Source organism: Artibeus jamaicensis, unplaced genomic scaffold (assembly GCF_021234435.1).
Source record: "Artibeus jamaicensis isolate MK-2021 breed Jamaican fruit bat unplaced genomic scaffold, CSHL_Jam_final scaffold_369, whole genome shotgun sequence".
In the NCBI taxonomy this organism is placed as follows: domain Eukaryota; kingdom Metazoa; phylum Chordata; class Mammalia; order Chiroptera; family Phyllostomidae; genus Artibeus; species Artibeus jamaicensis.
Genome location: NW_026522042.1, coordinates 11,625,392 through 11,651,854, shown reverse-complemented (window position 1 = coordinate 11,651,854; position 26,463 = coordinate 11,625,392). Strand labels below are relative to the sequence as shown.

General features: G+C 39.4%; 1 protein-coding gene across 1 annotated transcript in view; it reads left to right on the top strand.

The window, feature by feature from the left end:
• SPEF2 (sperm flagellar 2) overlaps positions 1–26,463 on the top strand; it is a 143,712-nt gene that overhangs the window by 66,247 nt on the left and 51,002 nt on the right. Inside the window, exons 16-25 of the mRNA XM_037129058.2 lie at positions 1,006–1,114; positions 2,152–2,309; positions 5,391–5,564; positions 8,941–9,030; positions 12,006–12,154; positions 16,043–16,170; positions 16,254–16,392; positions 19,513–19,650; positions 20,629–20,780; positions 25,490–25,670. Coding sequence (XP_036984953.2) covers positions 1,006–1,114; positions 2,152–2,309; positions 5,391–5,564; positions 8,941–9,030; positions 12,006–12,154; positions 16,043–16,170; positions 16,254–16,392; positions 19,513–19,650; positions 20,629–20,780; positions 25,490–25,670 — 1,418 coding nt within the window. The remainder of the gene's footprint in view (positions 1–1,005; positions 1,115–2,151; positions 2,310–5,390; positions 5,565–8,940; positions 9,031–12,005; positions 12,155–16,042; positions 16,171–16,253; positions 16,393–19,512; positions 19,651–20,628; positions 20,781–25,489; positions 25,671–26,463) is intronic.

Genomic DNA, 26,463 nt, shown 5'->3' with positions numbered 1-26,463 from the left:
AAATCTAGGACATGGCCATGGTAGTGAGTGCTGGGAGCAGAGAGAATGGCAAGGTGTCAATGCCTGGGCACAGCTGGGGGGAAGAAGAACGCTCACCTGTGTGCTGAAGTCCCTGGCAAACACTAGAAAGTGGCCGTGACAGCATCTCCTGAGAAAAGCCCCCACAATTTTCTTCAGTCACCCACTGCTAATGTCAGTAACCTTCGAGTTGAATAAATAACCTGCAAGCATTATTCTGTCTTCTAGATCCACTTCCTCTTTTTCTGCTGTGAATGTAGATGGAGAGCAATTGATTGCTACATCCTATGACTGTCCTTCATTTTCCTAAACGCTATTAATTTACTCACTTTTTAATGTTCTCTTTCATAGACTGAGAAATTCTAATTTTTTAAACATCTAATTCAAAGCTTTTTTCCCTCTGTGATTTTCTATTTATTCTAAGTTTGCGACTATTCTGGACTTTATACTATCAATCCTGAATAGGACTCAGTCAGAGCTGTTGTGACTGTTTTCGTTATTGTATTTGGTCTCTTGTGGTTATTCCTTTATATTTATTCTATAGGGAAAAATCATAAAGTCTAGGAAGAAAGATAAATTACTTTATTGTGTTGTAATATAATATTGATGAATAATCTTATGCATTTTTTACTTTATGTCCACCTTGTTCCTTCATTTTAAATTTTTACATCATGGTGGTGACTTTCTAATTGTTTCCTAGTTTGTTATTCATGATGACCCACCCTTTTCATTCTCCCATAGATACTCCCAAGACCCTTTCCATCAAAACCACAATTCCTCTTTAATGTTGTATCTTACATTTTCTCCAATTTCCAAGAAAAATTTAAATTCTGATTCTCCAAACTATACTCATTCAACATCTTATTAAACATTTAAAAGGCGGAACCACATATCTATTTGAATTTCTTATATCAGTACATTTGACAACGCTACTGCAACTTTGACTGGTTTTGCAAATTGTATAATTAAGTAATTTTCATGTCATAGATAAAGAATTTTCAACTAAAACTGTTCATGAAGATATCAATCAACGTGTAGCTGCTAAGAACCAAGATATGAATAATGACCAGAATTTAAGAGACCAAATACAGCATAGGTGAGTTTAAAATTTAATGTCCTGCTTCTTGTCCTTTGAACAGACAGACAATTGGTCACTTTGGGACCATCAGACCTAGGAAAAAGATGTATTTTCCTAGCACGCAGTCTGTTCCAGGTAAAACAAAACTAGGTAGCTTTGATGCTGAGTGAAACATCTGTATGCTCGCTTTGAGAGCAGAGCACTAGTCACCATGACCTGGGAGGAACGAATTAAATCAGGCAGCACTTCCCTCTGTGGTTATGTGAACTTATTAGTTCATTATATGGAATCCTAATTCAGCCCCTAATTCAGTCTCTATTCAGCAAGTGCCAACGAAGATCATGAAATTTAAAGACCTGGACATCAGACTACAGAGTATAGTTCTAAAACTACTTCTGTTTTGCTAAAAATAAGTTAAGCTTTTAAAAAAGAAATTATTCTTTTGGTTGTGTGCAATTTTTTCATGGGAAAAGAAAATTTAGACAATTTCATGAAACCTTGAGGAGTCTAAAAATGCAGTGATTTACAGGGACAAGTAATTTGCGCGACATTAAGACTGTCGTCTCTCAAGGAAGACAGGAAAGCTTCACGAACCATTCCAAGAATACATTTGACTTCTATAAAGCAACTGCTAGCTCCTCTTACTCAAAGATCTCTTCCTTCAATTTCTACCCCTGAGAGGAGAGTAGGCAACGCAGGCGGCTCAGGCTGCAGCTGCCATCAAACTTGAGCTCAGCCCTTCCACTAGAAGTGCAGGTGATGCTGCCTTCAATTTCCACTTAGATCTGAACTACCATCAAGCTTTCCTAAAATAAGTCCATGTTCGAATCTCCGTTCATCCTTTCATATACTTCAAAAGCATGGCTGGGTAGCATTAAATAATTTCTTCTTTAAAATGAGTATTCTGCCATTGCCTGTAGCGTTCTTAAGGTTGATCTTTCAGATTTAACTATGCGGGCACCTGGTATTTTCATTATGCATGTCCAATAAATCATGCTTAATGTTGCTCAACTATATAATTCATGTAATATTTATGTAATACTTTGATTTTGTAGAATTACAGGTTTCTTGGATAACTGGTCCTTATTGGAACAATGGTTTTCGGAGCCGGAAAATATTTTGATAAAAATCAATGCTGAAGTAGATAAAGAGTCTTTATGCCAAAAAGTAAAGGAAATATTTACGAATGAAATAGTAAAAAAAGAGGATAAAGGTAACAATATTTCTTTATAATTTTGAGCTTATGTGAGCAAAACGTATGATTTTAATGAATTTAAGGCGAAATGAAAGTGTGATCTCAAAGTTCTCTATTTGTAATATCTATAGATGTCTTCTACCTCTAATTTTACTTTTCTGGCACAAATGTTTCTAAATAAAAGATTTCCTTTCCTTGTTTTAATTTAATTTAATCAAAAGAGGTCATCTAGCTGGAATACTGTTTTCATGTGAGCAAAAAAAATAGCAGAGTTAAAACCAAGAATGTTATGGAGAAGGGTAAAGATCTCAAGCTGTCCACCTCAGCCTTATAAAGAAACAGTGAGTGGTTTCTCCTTTTTGGGATGAAAACTCTAGGCAGTTTCTTTCCCCCAATCCTTTTGTGTTGGTATGAATTTATTGATTATTAACTACTCACTTATATGCCTGCTTCTGGGATATATATTACCCAAATCAAACCATCCTGACCTCCTGCATACTTCATCTTACCAATAGTAATTCCTATCAGCTTTTCACAGTGTTATTGTAGTTGATTATTGAAAGGGACATGAAGTTCATACACTGCCAATGGCAGACTTTAATAGTAATTTTCCCCTTGAGAAATGATTTTAGAAATATGTCTCTTTTATCATTTGCTCCTAACTGCATTGGCAACTGCAGTTTCTTGGTGTAATAAAAAATGTTGAGAGTTAATATCACAAGGATTCTAAAACAACCTTCAGAGCAAGCTGTCTCCAGACACTGGGTTTGTGACCTAACTACCATAACGGATCAGTCAACTGATACCAAAATAGCGCATAAGTGGAAACCACAGTCACCAGGACCTTACACTTGGGAAGACAAGCTCCTCCATGGAAACGTCTGCTTCCCAAGAAACACCCAGGCAGAGCTGTCAGACAAAACAAAAACCAGTCCATCTACTAATACTATTTCAGAGGCTTCCCATGGTACCTGACCATCAGAATCTAGTCTGAGAGGAGGAAGAAGCCTCCCACAGTGGTCTCAGAGTCTTGGTTGGGAGGCAAAACCCAACTGATCCTAAGCTGTAGCTTCAAACATCGACAGGGTCGAATCAAACGCACTTCAATCTTTTCCTAAAGATTTTACATTCTAATCATTGACTACATTAACAGACTAAACTGCCACTTATGTAAGATTTATAGCCCAATCAGTTAATTAACAAACATTTCATCATTAATGTACTAAACATTTACTTAGTACTCTGTTAAAAATAAAAGGATGAGGTGCTTTTATATATTCTGATGTGAAAAAGTGACCACAATATGCCCTTAAATAGGAAAAGGCAGGTTATACATAAAACAGTCTCCTTTTTGCTGTTAGAAGTGTGCCTGTGTATTAAATACGCACGGAAGAGAATCTGGCAGCATGTACAGGCCTTGATGGCAGGGAAGGAGAAGGGCAAAACGGGCCATTTCCCCTTCTACTTATTTGTCTAAATTGTTTGATTTTTTAAAACAATAATGGCCCGTTGTAAGTATACACCACATTTTGTTTATCCAGCAGTGGACATCTGTGGAAAATATTTTAAGTGCAGAAGAAAAACAAAAATCTGTAAGAAATAAAAGCATGTCTACAAAAGGCTTAAAGCTATATATTTAAAAAGACTCTTGGAGATGGCTACTTAAAGAATAATTTATTAACTTCCCCCAAACAATAATCATATATTACTTTATAATCAGAAAAGAAGTTGATTTCTACTTTGCATAAACACTGAGTAGAAGGAAGAAGCTCCCTTGCTGGGTGAATTGAAGAGAACACTGTCAGGGCAAAGGGAGTGTGTGTAAAATGAGATGGCCATACAGCACTGTGAGCACTCATTGTCCATGGTTTGGTCAGTAAAACTGTGGCCATTTCCAGCATGGAGGGCTTGACGGTCAGGGAGAGCAGGGACAGTGTGCTGGAGAGAGTACACTTGATCATGAAAGCCAGGAGGCCTGAACAATAATAAGAGTCTGGAAAGACACAAACTGCTACTCCAGGCCCTGGCCGACTGTCTCCTCTCCTGGAAACACTCCTCCTTCAGATACCCACGGGTCTCCCTCCCTGACTCAGTTCCCATCTTTGCTCTAACCCCACCTTGTCAGTGGGCCCTCCCTGCTCAGCACTCTATTTGAAACTGCAGCACCGCCCTGAAGCATCCCTGATCCCTGTACTCTCTTGTGTTTATCTTCTCAGCACCTATCGCCTTCCAAGCCCTTACGTAAATCAATTTATTCACCACACTCATGGTTTGCCTCTCATCGCTGGAATGCATGCTTCACAAGCCAATGACTTTCCTCTCTTGTTTTACTGTTGTATCTTTAGCAACCAGCAATATGCCTGGTGTTTTTTGTACTGGCAGTAGCACTAATAGTAGCAGTCCTAGCAGCAGTAGTAGTAACAGCAACAGTGGGGGTGTGGTAGTTTTACCTTATTGTCATAGGCCTTCCTTTCTGTCAAGGCACAATTTAGGCTCAGTAAATGGTTGTCACATGAATGAATGAATGAATGAATTGCTAAAACTTCAGTGAGTACTAAGTACAATTTAAAATGCTTCATATCTATCATATCTGTTCACTCATAAACATTGGTGCTACACATCTCATGCCCCTTGCATTTCCACCCCACCCCCACCTCTTCTATCACATGCTCTTTTTTTCTCATTACACTTTTTTGTCTTGTTTTCCCATTGGGAGTTTTGAAATAATCCTTGTCTTATCCTATTCCACTACACTAGCTACTTTTATATGGTTACTTTCACATTTGGCACATCCTCACCAAGCCACACACACACACACACACACACACACACACACACACACACACAGAGTTCTCATCCCATTCCCACCCCCATCCTCACCACCAACACCATCAGAAGCAAGGGAAATGGGATTTCTTACTAAGCACAGAGGATGAAAACCTTAAAGACTGGACAATTCAAGGGAAAACCTCACCACGTGAATAAGCCACAAATCAGTAAGGACAATTTATGTTAATTTAGGAGGTTTATCGTAGCTCAAATGGAATAGTATGTGTCTAGAGTCCCTACTAAAAGCCCATTCTTATCATCCTTTTGAAGTTAAAAAGAAATTAGAAGAAAAGGAAGCTCAGAGAAAAGAAGAAGTTTCCCTGGCCGAGCCTCCAGCTGTGCCTCCTCCTCTCCCTCCTCCTGCTGAACCAGAAAAAGAGAAGGAAACCCATCCTCCAGATGAGCGTTCAAAAACCCCTCCTGCCAAAGGAAAGCCACCATCAGGTGATTGACAGAATAATTTATCATCCTGTTTGCCAGTTGTTTATTTTCACTTAGAAAGGAGTTACAAATTATGGTACCAGTCCATTAATCTAGATTCAGATTTTGAGCAACTTCAACCGTATGAGTCCAAGCTATATGCTCAGATGGAGGTAAAAAAGCCCTTAGTAGGTGACTGTCACAAAGCCTAGGCACTTCACCATGTAGGGGGGGACTGTGAAGCCCTCATACCCCTGATTAGAGTAAGTCCACAAATGAAAGGGGGGAAAGGCACAGAAAATAACCAGAATGAGCTTAGATTAGATCAAAAGGCCAGACTTCAGTGTGCTGATTTGCAGAGTATTAATTACATAGAGTGAGAGCATCTTACAAAAAGGAAAATGAGAATTAGCATAAGCAGTTGTCCACAAGAGTAAGGGATCAACAGTACTCATTAGAGACTAGAATTTATGTACAATTACTCTTCAGTGCAGTGTGGTTACGAGAGGGTAGACAAGTGCCTGACATCTCAGTAAACATGTATTTATAATGCACGATATGTATGGATAAAGAGCTTGTGTATAGAACGTTGTACAGCATAAGTTTTTTCTAAATTCTAAACCACTAAGGACCATTAAGTTTTGGGGTAGACAATGAAAATAATGATGAAAGCAAAGTGCTTACTTGTTGAAGTGTGTGATGTTGGCAGAATATCATTATCACTTTGGTGCTGTGCATAGGAAACAAATGTGTCTGTAGTTTGTGTCTTCAGCTTTATAAATGACCAGCTGTGCAGTCGCCCAAGCCTACCAAGGTGTATTGTTCCTAGTGTACCGTCTTGTAACCCCATCATCTTCCTGCTTCATGGAGATCTGAGATGGGTCTGAATGTTTGTAATTAAACTGATGTATACTAAACAATTACATTTGAAGACCTTAATAACATGTTATGGTCTATTAAAGACCATTGTATTCCAACCAGATGGGTCAAAATGTACAAACTCTAAAAAAACATTTTTTAGCATGTAAACAGTAAAACACAAAGCCATGAATTAAATACACACCCTTTCCCACTACCTCACTAGGAATTTTTAAAAAATTCAGAGATCTGGAGGAAAAATGGAAGTCACTAAAGGCCTAGTAGAACTGGGAAGACAGAGAGCCTGCGGTTACCCAACTCGGACAGGCCTTGAGCCTGTGTCCGCGGCTCTCCCTTCCGCTCCTTCCCGGCCTGCACACAGGCAGGAGGACCCATACACCTGAGCCATGCCCTCAGACCATTCTCTGGTGTTTCTGGTTATAACACAGTCCAGTCTTTACAGTGCTGAAGTTTTCTTGCAAATTTAAAGTTGTATTCTTGAATACTGTGCACTAGAGGAATAATAAAGTTATTGTTGCTTCAAAGAATGGTTGTATCTGTCTCTTTTTTCCACCAAAGACAGGGCTAGTGCCTGATCTTTAAAAATGTACAGATGGGTTGATCTCCAGGGGCCTAACTACTGCCTTCCAGCAATGACCAGAAAGAAGGACAGCTTGGGGCCCTGGGGCATTGATGGGGCAATAGAACAGGCCTCACTGCCCGTGTAGCTCAGAAAAGTTTGGGTAAGCAATTTTAGGAAGGAAATTTCCAGTAAGTTTGTTTATTTTTATATAAAAATTTACAGATTTTTTCAAAAGAGAACATTTCAAAACCAGAAACCTGAGACTTCTGAACATGTCCAACTTTCAAAAACCCAGTTACAATATCCTTTAGAAGCTGAGATGTAGAGAGGAATTATTTACTTAAAAATCAAGGTGGAAATGGGGTAAGGAATGAGGCCTCGTATACTGAGTGCTAAGTGATTTTTGTGCAAATATAGCTTTATTTTGGATGTGGATTTGCATTGTGTATGGGCTTCAAATGCACTTGGGATTAAGTTTGAAAACTTCACAGTGTTGGTCTATTAGAGAGTTTGTTATCAGATCTTTGACCAAATGTCAGAATTTAACATAAAACTAAAATTTTTGATGTGATAAAATTCATAGTACTCCCCATACTGCTATTTAAGAGTATTTTTCTTGAGATTTCAGAATACATTTTAGACCTGATAAAAAAAATAGGCAGAGTGCATGCTGGGCCCAGCAGAAATTAGGTTTGTCCACAATACTTTATAAGTTCAATGTGCTATGTATCTGTTTTTTCCTTTCATTTCTTTGTTGCCTTGAACTTAAGTTTAAAGCTGGTTGAACAGTTGGTTACCCAGAGTATTGTTATAAAAGGAACTAGAAGCTCATGTAGACTTTTATTATTATTACTATCATTATTATTATTTCTTAAATAATTTAGAAAGTCATTGCTTTTTATTTCTTAAAAAGCAACGAATTCAAATGTTTGGATGTTTATTTATGTATTTATTGATGAGTTTGGTGGTCAATTATTTTATAGAAATTAACAAAGTTTCAAAGTTACTCCTTCTCTGTCTTGCACTAGTCTCATTTCTATGGAATCTTGGTTGTTGGATCTGAGATGTTTAAATGTAAGTGATACATGTTATGCATTTACACATTCTTATAGCTAACTATCACTTCTAAATACAAAGAACAGGTTCAAATGGGGTCTCTCTATCACAGGCATTTCCATTGCCCCATATAGTCATCCTTCCACTGAAGAAAAAAACCTGTAGCTCAGGAGAAAGGGAGCAAAATGATTGAATTTATTTAGTGAATAATGCAGGATATAGTGAACTTTTTCAAGGAATTGATTTATTATTTGGGATATCTTATTGACCTCCAGATCATTAGTTCCCCATTTTTGCCTTTCCTACATACTTTTAAACTAGATTCCAGGAACCCCAAGATAAATATATTGAATCAACCCTTTGCACTGCAAGTTACAGTCAACAAAAAATGGAAATGCAGAAAGCACAAGGCAGCCAAGTGTGTGGTTCAAGAGAAGTTCAAGGATCCGCCCTATCAAAACAATGTGGTTATTTAGCTCTTCTTTAAGTAGTTTTGGCATTCTTATTACAGATCCAGTTGTTATTATGTAAGGATCATTCCACTGAATTAAATCCAAATAGAGACCTATGCTTCAGATAGATCTGTGACTGCCTTAAAACTCTGCCCCTACGTTGCATTGACCAATTCACTATCAAATCCACTACAAAATGTTAGTATTAAACTTAGGACTAAGCTTCTGTGTGACAGAATAGAATAATACCAATAAGGCTGTCATTTAAGAAGTTTCAATCCAATCGGTCTTCAGAAGAATTTTAACTCACAGTAAAGCCCTGGGCCATGCAATGTGGTTCACAAATGTAACTGTTTATCTGTGGGAAATAACACTGGATTGCTTATAAAGAATATAGCTCAGACTACTGAAGAAAACCATCAGTGATATTTGTGTGTTGAATTTTGTTTAGAGCCCCTGCATGGTAAGAGAGAATCTCTTCAGGAAGGAAAAGGGAAGAAAAGTGAAACTTCAGTCAAAAAGAAAGGTGCAGCAGATAAAGGTAGATGTGATTGAATATAATTCTGCATTTTCTAACTGTCTCAGTGAAAAAACTAGATTTGTATAGCTGGATACACTAAATACTTCTCTGGGCACTTGTAAATCACAAGACCCTGCTTCATGAAGAATATAACTTCAGTGTTTCTGCAGCCTGGCTCTTAGCCAAGGTCCTGATAGAAATAATTGTAATCCTTGTAAGAAATAATAATCCTTGTAAGAAATAATTTAGAGAATATCTAGCATACAGAATGTCTCCTCCTCAAAGACATTATAGGCGTTGTCCTTGGGCTAAAAGCTATGCCATCAGAAAGCTACATAACGAACCGTATTTCTTGGGTCCCCATGGAATTGCTTTCCTTGATAAGCACTTTGGTATAAAATCATCAGCTATCTTTCTGACATATTGTAGTGGAAGTGAAACTCTCATTATACCAAATAATCTGGTATTACATTTTCTAAAAGGATAGTATTCCCACTACATCATTCAGTGGCTCATATGAAATCCCAGGTGAGAAATTTCATTTAGAATGCAGGGACAATCAAATCTTTCTTATTCTAAGTGGTTAGATAATTAGGTAAATGATAGCACTTCCTTTTTTCTATCTTTCTGTCTTAAAGTTTAGAACCAAATTAGTGGCTCAGATTTAGTATCTGTGTGAGGACCCAGATCTCAGTATCTGCCTTTTAATTCCTCTCCTGGTTTCGATCTTCTACTTTTAGTGGCACTTTTCTTGACCCTAATTTCACTTATGTTTTATTTTATTTTATTTTAACTATTTCTGTGAAACAAGGGGATACATTTTTAAAGCAATTGACAGCTGGAAGAAGGAAATCCCAGCCTCTAAAAGCACATTAGTTAAATTTATGTTGAAGCTGCTATAACGACCAATTCATTAATTAGAGATTGAAAGGGAGTCACGGATACAGTGTTGACATTTTTCCAGGGTACATTCAAATGGTTGTAACAAAGTGTGTGCCTCTGTTTAACACTCATTACAAATTGCTGATGTAGTTGCCTCCCAAGAGCGTGTAACTTTTGCAAAACAATTGCTAAAAAGCAATCTTTATTTTCAGCATTTAAAGATGCATAACCATGAACCTCTAAGAGAATCTCTCTCTGATTATGTGACTTGATGGGCTTAAATAACTAAAGCTATTTGTTAAGTTAACACTGAGTTAAAAAATTTAGCTCAAATGTTAAGGGCCACAACTTATGCTCACTTCTCACCTGTTTATTTTAGTAGGAGAATAATTCTTACATTTAAATTATTCATCCTTTGCTTTCTCATTGTGATCAATAAAACCAGATGAAGGATTACCGTAGAATAATCAAAAGTAGGAGTTAACTATACCTAGGCACATGAGGTGCTAAATCGTGAGGTTAGACATGATACTGCTCATGCTCTTAAGAACATCCTTAGTTGGTAGTATACAGACTCTAAACAAACAGTGAGCAAGTGCAGTTCAACCAGCAAAATGTGTGCACTGGGGTGATGTAGTCAGCTCTGTTTAACTCCAAGGACTTTCAAAATCTTTTGCTTTTATTTTACTGAAATTGTATTATGTTCAATTATATTTGAAATAGGGGAGGAAAAAGAAACTCTTTCCAATCTTGCTTATAATTATATAGTTCTTGTTAGAGAAATTTGTCTTCAAGTGGCCACAGCATTATCACTTTTACTTCACTAGAGAGTCAGGTTAGAGGATGAAAAATGATCAACAGGACAAAATAGAGGAAAACTTTGGTTATTAACTGAACAAAGATTTTCCTAAATTTTTCTAAATTAAAAAAATAACTAGATACAATTTTAGATCTGTGGATGATGGATACTTTCTTTAAATATAGAAGTCACTTAAACTTCCTGAAAGATACAATTGCCAATTTTCCCTCTACATATGATCCATATATTTTTAAGTAGTATAAAAGTAGAAGATAGAGTTACTTCCTAAAGAGCATTATTATTTACTATTCATTAAATAAATATATTTTGGGGAAAAAATGTGCTCCCAATTCTACTGGCATCTATAAACTGCATTTAAAATCTTGATAATAAATCTGCAGATAAGTAGAACTTATCTAAATGGAATAAATTCCTAAACTCTAACGGCCTCGATCCTGTAAGGAAATATTGGCTCTTCCTGAATTAGGGTACTTTGGTCAGTCACATGGTTTTTCAGACTATCAAGATGCCCCTTAACTGGTCTAGATTCCCCTCTTGATGCTGAACTGAAAATTAGGCCTCTTCCTCCTCCTTTTCCTCCTCTTTCTTCTCTTCCTTCTTCCTCTCTCTTTCCCTCTTCTCCTCTCCTCTGTCTTCCCCCCTCTTTTTCTTCTCTCTCTTTAATGCCTTAATTCAACCAGGCTTATGGCACACCTACCTTCATCCTCACTGTCTGACTGTAGCAGAAAAATCTGTTCTTCCCCTCAGAAGCCCAGTGTCTCATGCAGAGAATACAGGGATATTCAGGAGCTACACTGGCCCTTCTTCTCCTCCCCAGCTCTGGCTAACTCCTACGATGACCTCCTTCCAACCCACTCCTCCCCTGGGCTTCAGGGACCACCAGACACCACTCCCGTTATAGCTACCCTCTTTCCATTCAGTGGGAAGAATTTGATTTGCCAGTTTATGCAGCATAAAATAAAATATACCTCTCTCTAAACTCTAAACTTTTTAAGAATCATATGTTCATTATGGAAGCAAAGACAGATGAAAATAAAATATCAGATTGCTTATCCTAACCAAATGAATACAAGAAGTTGTATTGCTTTTAAATAACTGTTATTGGTATTAGTGGTTCATTTCTGGGCTGTAGAAAATGAGGTTTTCAACTTTTTATTAGGTGATACTGCCCAGAGTTGCTTAAAAATTAATTAGCGAATTTCCTGAAGTCCAAAGCAGTCATAAGTCATTCATCCACCAGAATCTGGTCCTGCTCATCTACTTGTAATGGAATGATTTCATATACATGTTTAAGGTTCTCCTAAAGGAAAATCTTCAGGAGGAAAAGTACCAGGAAAGAAATCCCCTGCTGAATCCACAGTTGTGCCACCTGCCCCGGCAGGGCCACCGCCACCTAAGCCAGGGTCGGAAGAATGGGTCTATGTGAATGAACCAATTCCTGAGGTATGGCAGTTTATATTCAAGTGAGTAGAACCTGTTCTTTTTACTGTTCAGAGTAAGAGTCACACTATTATTGGCAGCGTCCAGAGGCCTTTCATATATACACACATATACGTTCATCAGAACACCACGGCCATTTTTTGAGACTACTCATTAAATCGCATCTCTCCCTTTCCCCACTCCCTCGAGTTTCTGAGTCATGCTTTGAACTCCTGCTGAGTGCTGAAGTGGGGAGAACGAATGTGAGGATGAATGTTCTTCCCATGAACAAGCAGAGAGGCAGTTTCCTGGAAAAAGGACTTCCCAAGAACACATACCCAGCAAATGATAGCCCTTCTTCCATAGTCTCACGCCCACATCATAGGGCTCTCAAAGGAAGTTTACCCTCAGACTTTTGGAAACAGTAGGAGTGTTTTGAAGCTAACTAAACTAGTACAAGAGCAGGTAATTATCTGGCCTGAGAACTTGAAACAAGTGCACTAGGGTAAGGCAAGGTGATGCCCCAGGTGAGCCCTGGAAGCTCCATTCAGTTCTTTGTTCTTTGACAACTGCAAAGCCCGGTGTCCACCTAGACACCTCTGGTTGCCTTAATAGATAAATCATAAAGGGCATTAATGTTTTGGGACCCAATCAAGAATTGTAGTGCCAGGCATTTGGGCCCCATTCAAGAATTGGAGTGACGATAGTGTTGCCGTTACCATTGAGGTTTCCTAGGGAAATGTCCTATCTCTCCAGTCACCTCATAGACTCATTAATTAATGTGCATTGAGGGGGAAATTTCTACAGAAAATATGTGAAGACGAGAACAGGAAATTATATAATTATGAATGTTTATAACTGATATCACTAAGCCAAACAGAAGCTACTTTTAAAAATAAATATATTTAAAAGCTTCCGTAAATGCAGAATATCAAAGTGGTGGTTGGAAAGGAGGTAAAGCTTAAATAACATTATTTGGCAGGGGTGGAGAGTAAGGGACAAAAATATTGAAATCCAGTCTTTAACTCCAAACCTTGAAGCCCTTGAGAAATAAAATCTTAGAGGACAAGAGAGAAGAAGAGGACAGGAGCAGAAAAATCAACCCTAACCCTACAATGTGGCAGCAGCTGCCACGCCGATCTCCTGGTGGTCAGGATTCTGGCAGAAAACAGACAATAAGTGAAAAAGTTAAAAAAGAACTATTTACATGTATGTGGCCAGTAAATAAGGAAACCTATAAGGAGTAGATTATTATCTCCAAAAGAGGGACACCTGGGAGCCATAGTGGCCCCTAGGCTGAGAAGGTGAGGACCCTCAAGAGGACCTCTGCATGGAGGGGGCCATCTGACAGGAGCGCGACCTTCAGCAGAAGGATGCAGCTGCCCACATGCAGAGACCCAGCAGAAAGGAGCAGGGACATACATCCCAGGCCTCCCGTTCTTCCTGCTCTCTTATCACTTGCCTAGGAGGTGGAGGGCCAACATGTTTCCTGTAGTAGTTCTCATAAGCTGGTCTTCCAGGGCACTGATCAGGGTGAAGAATGAAGGACAATGAGAAGGTGTGCAGCACGGACTTCTACTAGCCTAGACCAAACCATGGAGAAAGCACCTTCTCTACAACCAGAAGAATCCTGTAAAACAAAGCAGGCCACATGGTCCACTCTAGTCCTTTTCCCACTCTAAGCTTCTCACACAAGTTGCAGAGCTTACCTGCAAGGAAGAGGAAAGAGAAGGCCAGTTAAACTTGAATCTCAGTTGATCGACAAGTTTAACTGGGCATCTTATACTTTATCTGGCAACACTAGTTCCAGGTCTGCAAAGGACCCCAGGTCTATTACCTCAATAGACATGGTAGGGGAAGGAGAGAAAAAGAGAAAGAGAGATTGCTTCTATACCTGGCTCTCTCAGGTAGAGTCAGCAGCCAGGTTCAAGGAGAGCCTTGGTCCCTCTTCCTGTGCAAGCCACAAGGGAAGGTACAGAGAGAACCAAGGCCATTAAAGTGGCAATTAAAGTCAGAGGTCTTAGCTTTCCAGTTCTGAGGCTTTGGAAAATATCTGCTTTGCCTACCAATTTACTTAGTCTTCTCCAGTGGAAAGGGTATTATTTAATTGCAAAAGATAGATCTGAACATTTAGTCACGTCTCATAAGTTTGAGTCATCATACCTAGAAAAAATGACATCCCAGAGACTGGAAGGATCTAGAAAGATGACATTATCAATCACTCACATCACAGAAGATACGGGAGATTCTGGAAGACCAGATGTAGGCAAATGCCTAGATATTTAATGAAAGACAGATGAGATTTAGTAACACACAGACCGAAAATCTATATATTAATTCCTGACAGAAGTTGAGAGATGACTATTGAATGCATGACCTCTGAGCACTTACAAAATACAAAAATAATCACCAAGAGCCCACCCAGGTTCATGAAGGCTCCATCCTGCTGGTTCATTCCTTTTCCTTGATTACAGGGTTGGATAGGTGAGTCAAGGAGGTGCCATAGACATCGTGCTTCTGGGGCTCAAAACAGTATTTGATAATTTCTCATGAAGTTCTTGCAGATGAATGAGAGCCGAGAGCAGGATGTTGGTTTGATTCGGTCCACTCTTCAGTGGTCACTCTTCATGCAGAGAGTGTTAATTCATGGACTGAAGTCACGCAGGAGAGAGGTCTAGCAGTGGGCTTGTTTAAAATGGTCTTCAACGCCGTTCTGAATGCCACATCCTTTAGGAGAGATCGTGACAACAAGAAACCAGAGAGGGGAAACCAGAGAGGATAAGGAAAGGGTGATAAATAGTGCATAAGGAGCTTTAACATAAGTGTAAATAATTGATTTAGATGAACAAATACTTGCAGTATGGTTAGGCATAGAATCATAGGCTTTCAAAACTAGATAGAGTCATCCAGTGCTCTAAAATTTTAACAGATGATAAAACGGTTCAGGTGAGTCCACTTACATTCATATGCACATTTACTGAGTACCCATTACATGCTGCAGTGGATGCTGGGAATCCCAAAGCAACCAATTGTTTCTGCATCGCAACCTGCCCATCCTCAGTAATAGCTCTACATATTTGACAGGCAGTCCTAGGGAAGACTGTGCGAATGTAGCCTGTCCTCTCCAAAGGGCACAGTGAGACCGAGAGGTGGAAACTACAGGAAGGCAAATTTTTGTTCAACATTAGGAAGGATTTTCCACTTACATGAGTTATGTGACATTGTAGGGGCTGCCTTAGAACGTCAGTCTTATTGCATCGTTGAGGCCCATGGAGAGACTGGGTAATCTATCTGTAGCACTTGGCATTTCCGAGTTGGAGAGAACATTAGCCCAGATGCTCGCTAAGGTCCCCGTGTGTGATTTGCTAAGTAAACAAAGGCACAGTCAATAAGGAAATAAGTAGCCCTGAAAATTTATATTGAATATAAGTATCCTTGATTTTATTTCATTTTGATTACTTCTTGGTTTTGATTGTTTATTTGCATTATTAAAGATGACATAAAAGAGACTTTCTAATTTTCATGGTGCACAGAGCAAAAACCCCTCATCATTGACGTGAACACTAGGTGTTCTCCACACAAAGTGATTTTCCAGCTTAGGTGAAATGCAACATCTGTGGCAGTTTATGCAGTCAATAAATATTTCTTGAGCACCTACTATGTCCCCCAGACACTGTGGAAATTATAGGGAAAACTGCAAAGTGGCAAGTAACCCAATCATTGTTCCTGGCCATGAGAGACAGAGAATTAGCTCTGGGGAAGCAAAGGAAAAAGGACCAAGAAGCTGCAGAGAGAACGTTTAAATATTAGCTATTGTATCTTGATCTTCTTGCTTATTTATTGCTCTTTTGGCTCAATTATTCAGGATAACTTCCACTTTGAAATTGATTTGTATGCTTTACTGTTTAACAGGAAATACCTTCATTTTTAGTGCCTTACTGGGAACTAATAGAAAATTCCTACATAGACTCCATCAAAGCAGTGCTCAGGAACCTGAGAGAAGATTGGCATATTGTGCTTGCCTTCTTATATGAGACCAGGTGAGGGAAGGTTCCGAAACTGGGATTGTGGGGTTGACAGGCAGGACATGCAAGCTGCAGCTCATTCCCTTGATACCTTACAGAACAAGTTTCCAGCAGTTTCTAAGGCGCCCGGATCACAAGCAAGATTTTGTATCTCAGTGGCAGGCCGACTTCAACTCACTTCCTGAAGACTTGTGGGATGACGAGGAAACAAAGGCAGAAGTCCACCAAAGAGTGAACGTAAGGGAGTTTGGGACCCGCTGCGCCAGCTGCCCACACTCTCAAAACCCGAACCCATTCCTTTTCTTGCTTCCCTGAGGTGCGAGGATGAGGAGGGAAGTGGTCTGAAGGCGTACTTTAAAGAGTGACTGTGGAAAGGCCCACTGAGAAGGTTGGCATTTGAGCAAACTCAGTTCAGAAGTGACTGGGTGAGCCATGCAGATATTTGGGAGGAAAGTGCATCAGTCACAGGGGAAAACAAAGGCAATGAAAGGCACTGGAAGTGGGCGGGGCGGGGGGCGGTGCTTGGGGTGTTTGAAGAATAGCAAAGAGGCAGGTGTGGCTGGCACAGGGTGAGCCTGGACCAGAGGGGTTGATGAGGAGTCAGAGAGCCCCCAAGAGACCAATTATTTGAGGCTTTGAAGGTCATTATTAGGGTCTGAATGAGAGCTGGAGCCTTCGGGCCTGGATTTAAAACAGTCTATAGTGGAATAAAAGCAGCAGGGAGAACAGTTGGGAAACCATTTGAGAAGCTATTAAAATTAGGTGAAAGCATCATGGTGACTTGGCTGGGCAGGGCGCTGGAGAGTTTAACTGAAGAGGTATTGAATTAACAATAGTCCCAGTAAAGCTGAAGTATTTTAGATGTTCTTAGATGTTCCTCAGACAGTTCTTAAACATATCTGCCTTTTCTATCTTCTCTGCTTATTCATGATGTCAGCCCTCCTATAAACTTCTTCCCCATATCAGTCAGGTGATTGTTGATCGAATGAGAAAATATTTTTACATTTAAAATATCTTACGTGGGATTTTCTTTCTGAGTTTGACTGTCTCACATTTGCTTAGATAAATTAGATAATAAAAAGAAGCAAAATTTAAAATGGCAAATCCATAATCCCATTGCCATTAGATAACCATTATTATCACTTTGAGACAATCATTTTTGCAAAATATTTGACTGCAACACAGATATTATTTTGTGACATTCTTTTCAACGTAGAATATGTTTTCTTTCCCAACAAAAACTCATCTAACTCGTTTTATATCTAAAAGATATTTCATTAATTGACTCTATCCAATATATTTACAAATATCTGTTGAGCACCAACTTTATATTATAGAGAATTACATAGTCAAATTTAATCCAGTAAAATATTCACCACATCCTTAATTATTTTCTTGGGCAAATTTTTAAAAAGTGGAACTGTTAGATCTAAAATGATGCTTATTTTTTAGTACTTTTATTGTTTATTTTTTCATTGAATTTATTCGGGTGACATTGGTTAATAAAATTAGATAGGTTTTTAAGCATCTTAAAAACCTACAATTTTTACTCCAAGTAACAGATTATGAGAATGCATCAATTACTTGGTTCTATCTTTTTTGTTAATTGTTGCCAATGTAATGGGCAAATATATGTATTGTATTTTGCCATGTATAGTGCACAATATTTTGCCCAAACTTTTGAGAGAAAAATAAGGACGCACATTATACATGGGTGGTACTAATTTTGTATCTATATAAATGTTTTTAATTGTTTTATTTATGTGTATGCATTAAAAGTGTAACTCTAGAAAGCAATAACAATATCTGTATATTCAAAAATAAGTGCTAAAATTCCTTTGTAATACAAAAAAACAAGTATCTAAATACAAACAAATAAAAAATGGAATTAAAAAATTAAAATGAAAGATTTTTTTTCTGCAAGTTTGGGCCAAAAACATGGGTGCACATTATACATGGCAAAATATGAGTAGGTATTTTTTGTAATTTGCATTTATGTTTATACAATAGAAGTTGACTATTTTTTCATACGTTTATTGTTTATTTCTCTTCCTCCTGAAGACTTTATGATTTCTTTTGATTTTTCTGTTTCAAGTGTGCTCTTTTTCTTTTACTGATCTGTAAGACCTCTTTCTATATTGAGGATATAAACCATTGGTTTCTCATATATTACAAATATATTCCCAGTTTAATATTTGCTGTAATATTATTATTTTTTGAAGATGCAATTGGCTCTATGAAGCGATTTCTGAGTCCAGCAGCGTCCCATCCAGCAACTAGAAGGGCACTTGCCTTTCTATTATTTTAGATGAGTTTTAATATGCAAAAGTCCTTTCATGTTTATATAGATAAAAATAGACATTTTTTCTGCATAGCTTGTCCTTGTGGTGAATTTAAAAATTTTATCTCTAGCTGTGGCCAGTGTGGCTGCGCTGGTTGGAGCGACATTGCATAAACCTAAAGGTTCCGGGTCAGGTCCCCCTTCAGGGCAACAGAAGCTCACATGGAAGGTAACTGGTCCAGGTTTCTCTCTCTCCTTGGTGTTTCCCTCTCTTGCTCTAAAAAGAATAGAAAAAATTTCCTCAGGTCAGGATAAAAAATACATCTCCACTCCGAGGTTATATAATTAATTTATTTTAATATTCTTAAACTTATTTTAATTTTTCAGTTGCCTAAAATATGGGAAAATTTGCATGTATTTAAGATGGATACTAGAAAGTAACTTAGAGCCTCTATTTGGAAGGTTCAGTGAGTTTTGGCCAAATCGACCACATTAACATTGTAATTCTTTTCAGCAGTGGATTCTCCGCAGGATAAAGAAATCTGTGAGGTGTAAAAAAGTAAACCTGCACTTGCTTCAGGCCCTATGTCTGACTCTTTCAGTTTTGGATGGGCCCTTACATCACATTCAGTTTTTACAGTGTCATGGGTCATTCAGACTGAAGCAATCATTCTATTCTTTTTTTGACATTCTTATACTTACATGGTCTTACAAAAACTGATGAGAGTAAAGTAAGAACCTCTGTGACCGCTACATTTCTCTCCATTTCCTTGCTACAGTTTTTGACTTGCAGACTTGATTGCAGCGGCAGTGTTTTGGGGGGAAGGGTTAGACCACAGAAAACGTAGCCACCATGAGTAAAGTGACCCGCAGTGCATTTGTGGCAGACACGGGCATGTGATTTGGTGTCTTTCAGATGGACTAGGAGCAAAATAAACATTTGTTGAATGAAGTGCCTTAGGTGTAAATTTTCTTTAGGGACATTTTTAACGCAGGCAAAGGATTTTAGTTTTATTCCACTGAGGCCATTGGAGCCATGCCTCTAAAGCGTGGCAGTGAGGCTTCTTTCTGTCCAGGATTTACGAGACCGCCTGTGGGACATCTGCGACACCCGGAAGGAGGAGGCTGAGCAGGAGCGTCTGGACATCATTAACAAGAGCTGGTTGCAGGACTCGGTCGGGATAATGATGAACCACTTCTTCTCGCTCATGCAGGTAAGAGCGCCGGTCGCCGTGACCCAGACTCTTCCCACCACAGCCAAGTTCCTCTGTAACAGGGCCTTGGGGGATGAGAAGGGCCTGTCCAGGGCTCATTTTACCCACAGCACTCTGCCTGCTCTGAGCTCCAAGCAGAGGAAGGTAAAAGCTGAAATAAATCTTTTTGGTCCCAGCCAAACCAGCCTCAGAATTGCCGGGGTCTTAAGCAACCACTCACCAGCTCTGCTTCCAGGAGATCTAGAGCTGTGGTGGGGACAGCAGAGATGGGGACTCTGATGGTTGTCACCTCTTTAGCCTCTCACAGTGGACACCTAAAGTGGCCCTGCCCCCAGGTGTGGGCTAGATCAGACTCAGCAGGCATCGGATTCCAGAAACAAGGTTGTGTCTGGATTGAAAAGCAGGCCATTTGTCAGAACCTGATTAAACTTAGATTCTCAGCCTGTTAAATAGACAGTCGCACTGGACACAAAGACAGACTGATTGTATTCCCAGATGACTGTCAAGAGCAGGGGAGGGAGCACAGACCAGGTGTGGCTACCCAGCTCTGACAAGAACAAGGGTGAAGGGGAAAGGCGAGTCATAGTCTACCTGTATTTTCTTACTGGCCTTGCCTGAAGACAGGGTAAACCTTCTCCTGTTCTTGTGACAGGAGGAAGCCATACCACTTGGAGCAAATCACCTTCCCAAAGGAACCGAGACCTAGGGGCTCTCTGCCTTGATGCTACCATTTCAAACATATGCTTCCCAGTGATAGAGGGGGCTGCACCTCCTCTCAAGCAGCCCCTCATACCCATGCCCCTCTGACAGCCATCACTCTGTTCCATCCATCCATGCCTCTGTTTCTTTTTGGTCTTAACTTCCAGAAAATTTATTTCAATCTAAATGGTTTAGAATAGTGCTCACAGAGCTTATTCAGAAAATATGTACAGATAAGGTCATTTTCCTTGGCAATTAACATGATATTTGCTATGAAAGGCAGAAGTGAACCGTTTTCAAGATACAAAGAGACTCCTTCAGGATTATTACCGGGCAATGGAATGCAAAATCCCAACGGAAGACAACAAGAAGTTCATTCACATCCCGCTGCTCCAGCTGGATGGTAGAGACGCTTCGGAAAGCCACCTCAGGTAAGTAAGACAGGCTCCGGTGCTCCCCTGTAACTGGTCTGAGCACGGAGCTCTGTGACTTTAAATTGAATACCACTCATACAAAAAAACACACCCCTGTATCTGCAAATCCAAAAAAGCTCTAAAAACCGAAAACTTTTTCTAACTCACTTAAGACTATCAGCATGCGTATTTATCCCACTTATTGGGAATATTTACTCATTTTTGCCGCAGAGGTATAGTGTGCTTTGTTACAGAATGCTTCCACAGACTCTGCCAGGGATGTTAGGGAAAATGTAGTATGTGTGAATTCTGAATTCTGAAAACACTTTGGACCTCAGAGATTTCCAGTGACAGACTGTGAACCGCTCTCATTTTATGAAAGGTCCTGATCTGCTCTGTGTATGTCTACATTATGTTACATAAATGAAAATTGAAGGGGCTATGAGTCTTCTTTTACAAGTAAGAAAATTGAGGAATAGCCCTGGCTGGTGTGGCTCAGTGGACTGAGCAGGGGCCTGCGAACCAAAGGATCACGGTTCAATTCCCAGTCAGGGCACATGCCTGGGTTGCAGGCCAGTTCCCAGCAGGGGACACACAAGATGCAACCATACGTTGATATTTCTCTCCCTTTCTCCTTCCCTTACCCTCTAAAGATAAATAAATAAAATCTTTAAAAAATTTTAAAAACAGAAAGAAAATTGAGAAATAATGAAGCCTTAGTCATATGTGATTATGACTTTATGAGCCTAAAAGACATTAATAATCTAACATGAGATTGGTGCCCACCAGAGAGTTAACCTGGTGGTAAAGGTAGAACAAAAATTACGTTTTCACCTGTGCCATATAAAAGTTTTGTAAATAATTTTTGTAGACCCAGTGGGTAGGGATGGGAGAGGGGCAAGAACCCAAATGCTGAGAAGCTGTAAATGGGTACAAACTGTCTTTAAGGAAGAGGGGGCGAGAGCGGGGTGAGTCCTGTGATGTGGCCCCTCCATGAAACACTGAAAGAGCAAAAGCGAAGAACTCAAATAAAATAATAAGATAGAAAGCTCCAAAGTTTTTAAGTTATCTGAATTCATGAAAAATAAATTCATAAAATAGAATTAAGAATGTAAGTAACATTTTCTCATGACCAATCGTCAGATCATGAGAAAGCAAGAAATTGCGGGCATGAAGGAAGGAGAAAGAAGTTAGATTTTTTTAGATGATATACAGGCACTGAACATTACATCCAATTTCCAAGCTGAGTTATGTACTGTAGATTAAATGCGGTACACGTACTTTATTTTACAAGCTTGCTCAGTCAATACAGGTAGCAGGAGCTGCTCAAACTAAATGTGGGGTAGTGAGTGAGTTCTGAGTCAGATAGATCTGGCTTCACCCCAGATAGATCTGGGTCTGTCATTTACCAGCTACACGTACACAATGTAAGATAACTGGACTGCTTGGGAAGGTCACTGCAACTCTCCTAAGCCTTGGTTTCCTTAACTGCAAAGCCAGGTTGTTGTGAAGATCACAGAAATCTAAATCCTCGAAGCACTGAGAACCATGTCTGGGAATCAGAAGACTTGAGATTTAGTTCCAGTAATTCTCATTAAGTGGTGACTATTATTGTTATGGCGTAATATGATAGTTAAACTGTACTGATGCACACTATTTTAATTGTGAGTATTGCATGTTCTTGCTTTGTTTGTTTTACCCTCCCCTTTTCCAGAAAGGATTTGAATAAACCGGAACACAGTGGGGTAATACAGTGCTCTAAGCCCCTTTCTTCTCTCTCTAGACTTCTTCCATCGAGTCCCATCATGCCCCTGTCAGGCCCATCTGTAAACAAGGAGACATGTAAACAAACACAGGAGACATGTTTAACTCAGCAAGCTGCTGACAAGAACTTTGAAATTAAAAACAATAAAAAATTCCAAAGGCAATATGAACCTTCATGGCCATCAAAGGAAGCCAGGTTTCAACGTCTCCAGAAGCAGCGCGTTTCGTCCTTAGCACAAAATAGCAACACAGGCATAATGGGAAAGCTATTAATGTTGGTCAGGAGAAAGAAACGAGCAACAGAACAGCCAGTTCTTATTTTCTTCAAAACAACACAGCACCAATCTTAACCTCAAATCACTGCTAGGAGTCTACTCTTAATCAGTATATCAACCAAGCCACCAATCAACCACAGTCTGTTTGACAAATGTAGGGAAACCAGCACAGTGTTAAGCATTTTCACATAGCTTGTCTACTTTATCCCTTCAACAACATATAATAACTGATAATTAGTTAATAGCTAATAATTAGTAATTACTAGTAATTAGTAATAGTCATAGTGATATTATTATTATTATATTTGTATTATTTCAGGAGCAATAGAGCCTCAGAAAGCTGTAACATGTCACGTTGCTGTCTACTGATAGGGGCAGAGCTAGTTAGACCAGAGTTTCTGCTGGTCACCACATTCTAAATTGAAATTATTTTCTAAACAATATACCCCCACTCTGTTCTCCAAAGCAAGGTGTTGGGAAATGCATGCTGTACCGTATTAAACATCTAGAGATAATCATGCAACCTTGCCTTAGCTTACAAAACATATGAGTCCCATGTGTCTGGGACTGGGATTTGGCACTGCTTGACTACTGAAATGTGAACTGTCCTGTGAGTGGACATGTACTGAGTGGTAAGTAGCTCCTTGGCACATGGCCATTACAGGCACAGCACACTGTCAGGACTCAAGAACTCTAAGAATCAAACAGCCAAGTTCAAGAAACCCTGTCTGATTTTTTTTAAATTCTTGTTTCTTCATATTTTTCTGTTTGGTCATTTTTTTCTTCCTTTTGGTCCACTCCCTTAATTTACGTTCCAGTTTCCTTTCCATCACTATTAATGGGTACCAGAAGGTGAAGAGAAAGACCAAGTGGAAAACTTATTTGAACAAATAATAAAGGAGAACTTCCCCAATCTGGCAAAGAAAATACACTTCCAGGAAATCCAGGAAGCTCAGAGAGTCCCAAAGAAGTTGGGCCCAAGAAGGAATACACCAAGGCACATCATCATTACATTAGCCAAGATTAAAATGAAGGAGAGAATCCTAGAAGCAGCAAGAGCTAAGGGGACAGTCACCTACAAAGGAGTTCCCATCAGACTGTCAGCTGACTTCTCAAAAGAGACCTTATAGGCAAGAAGGGTCTGGAAAGAGGTATTCCACGTCATGAAAAGCAAAGACCTACAACCAAGATTGCTCTATCCAGCAAAGCTTTCATTTAGAATGGAAGAACAGATAAAGTGCTTCTCAGATAAGGTCAAGTTCAAGGAGTTCATCATCACCAAGCTCTTATTATATGAAATGTTAAAGGGACTTATCCAAGAAAAAGAAGATAAAAAAGATGAACAGTGAAAGGACAGCAAACTCACAGTTATTAAGAACCACACCTAAAACAAAAGCAAACTAAGAGGACAGCTAGAACAGGAGCAGAACCATAGAAATGAAGATCACATGGAAGGTTAGCAACAGGGGAGTGGGAGGAGAAGGGGGGAGAAGGTACAGAAAATAAGTAGCATAGATGGTAGGTAGAAAGTAGACAGGAGAAGGGCAAGAATAGTAGGGGAAATATAGAATCTAAAGAACTTGAGACACGTGGACATAAACTAAAGGGGGGAATGGTGGGGAAGGGGGCGTGCAGGGGGGAGGGGAATGAAGGTGCGGAAATAGAACAACTGTAATGGCATAATCAATAAAATATATTTTAAAATAAAAATTAAATTAAATTAAAACCCTGTCTGATGCTTCGAAAAAGGCTAGGTAATTGTTTGCAGGGGTTCACAATCAGCTTTTTGAATCACCACTAGGTTCCCCTGCAACTTGACTCTGCCTTAGCAACTATGTGTTGTCATTGTTGCTCCTGACTCTCCTCCACAAGAGTCAGCAAAGGCATCTCTAGAGCTCCTCTCTCTCCCACCCCCCTACTCCTTGCTCAAGTTGAAAGCTCGCACTTTCTGTCACTGAGATGGATGCCAGTCACAATGAGCACTCTTACCTGTGGATCTCTCCTGCCCCTGTTGGCCTTTTAGATCCTGGGATTGTTAAGGAATAGAATGCTCACAGGGCAGCCCTCAACTTTCTATGTGGAGCAGCAATATGACTGACAAAAGGGCGAGGGAGAACATGGCGCTGTGTTCCCACATCACTTTACAGAACAGTGAGACAGGCTCAGCCACCCATACACAAGAGGGGGAGTCTCCTGGAGCTCTTCTCCACTCATGGCCAAAACGTTATCATCTCTCTGGGGAGAAACCCCCTTGAACACCCTGCTTTTTAACTGTCTGCTTCAGGAAACCAAGTGCTGGTCATCTTAAAGAAGGGATGCCCACTTCCATGAGGTTTGCTTTTTCATTAATGATTTACTCCTTGTTGGCAGCTTATGTCCTGGATCAATTTCAAAATTGCATTTCTTCATAATTGCCATCATTTAATCCCCTCTTCATAATCACTAAGAATTAAACCTGAAAATTAAGTTTTGTCATTGTTTCTAGTTTTCTCTTGCTTTTAAGACATTCTAGACCACAAAAAAAAAAAACCATGAATACAGCCTTTTGTAGTCTTTTCTTTCTTTAAAGAGTTTTACCAGGAGAACTTTGAAAATTGAGATTTAAAGCAAGACAACAAAATTTGCATGGTCATGAAAAGTAGAATTCTGTTTAATAAAATATTTATATTTCTTTTTTGTCTTCCAAAGAACTCCTCTAGCTTCTCGAATATCTGTTTCTCCGGATTCAGCTGTCTCCAAATCCAAACCAAAAACCATACTGAAAGTCAAGATTGACCACTCGCTGGAAAAAGTAGAGTTAAACCTCGAGGCAGATGAGAAGTTGGTGATGGACACCTGGCAGCAGGCTTGCTTAGCGGTATCTCACATGGTAAGCTGTGCTTTTTCCTGTCTGTAATGCCCATTACAGTCCTTTCAGTAATGCCCATACATCAAATACCAATGTCGGTGACATGCTGTGGATGAAAAACTTACATTATGTTCACAAGCATTGTATACATGTATATTCCAACTTTTTCCCAAAAGAAATACAAAGTGAAACCATTAAAAGCAGCAATTATGTGAGATCAATAAAGGAGTGAACCAACACTTAGGTTATGTTTTATGCTGGGCCAGACAGAGTTCCCAGTACAGGGCCCCCAGGGGCCAATCAGGAAATGTCAATGAGGTGCGTCAAGTGTAAGGCAGTAAGGGAGGGCAGGGACTGTGGCCAAATGGAATTCACACTGTTGTCTGCAGATGCATGGGATTCTCGGCCCTGACCAACTTTGCCATATAAGGATGATGCTCAGTATGACTAGATTTTTAATTTTCTAAGAAAAGCCAGAAATGCATATTTTATGTGAAATATGAAAATTCATATTTTAATATGTTAGAAATAAAATCAAAATTTAAAAAATTTATAGAACCAAGCAAAATATAAATCTGCCCTTTTGGACCCTAGTTTATAACCTCTGTTGGGCATTTTACCTACATCACCTGTGATGTGTTATTATCCTCTTTACATCGGAAAATGAAGGTACAGAAAGGTTAAGACACTTGCCCCAGGTCACACTCATCAGGTAAATGTCAGAGATGAGGGTCTGTATGACTTCAGGGTTCACATCCTTTCCACCTTCCCTGAGAGGTAAAAAGATGATGGTCCCTGCCTCAGCCTGAACCAA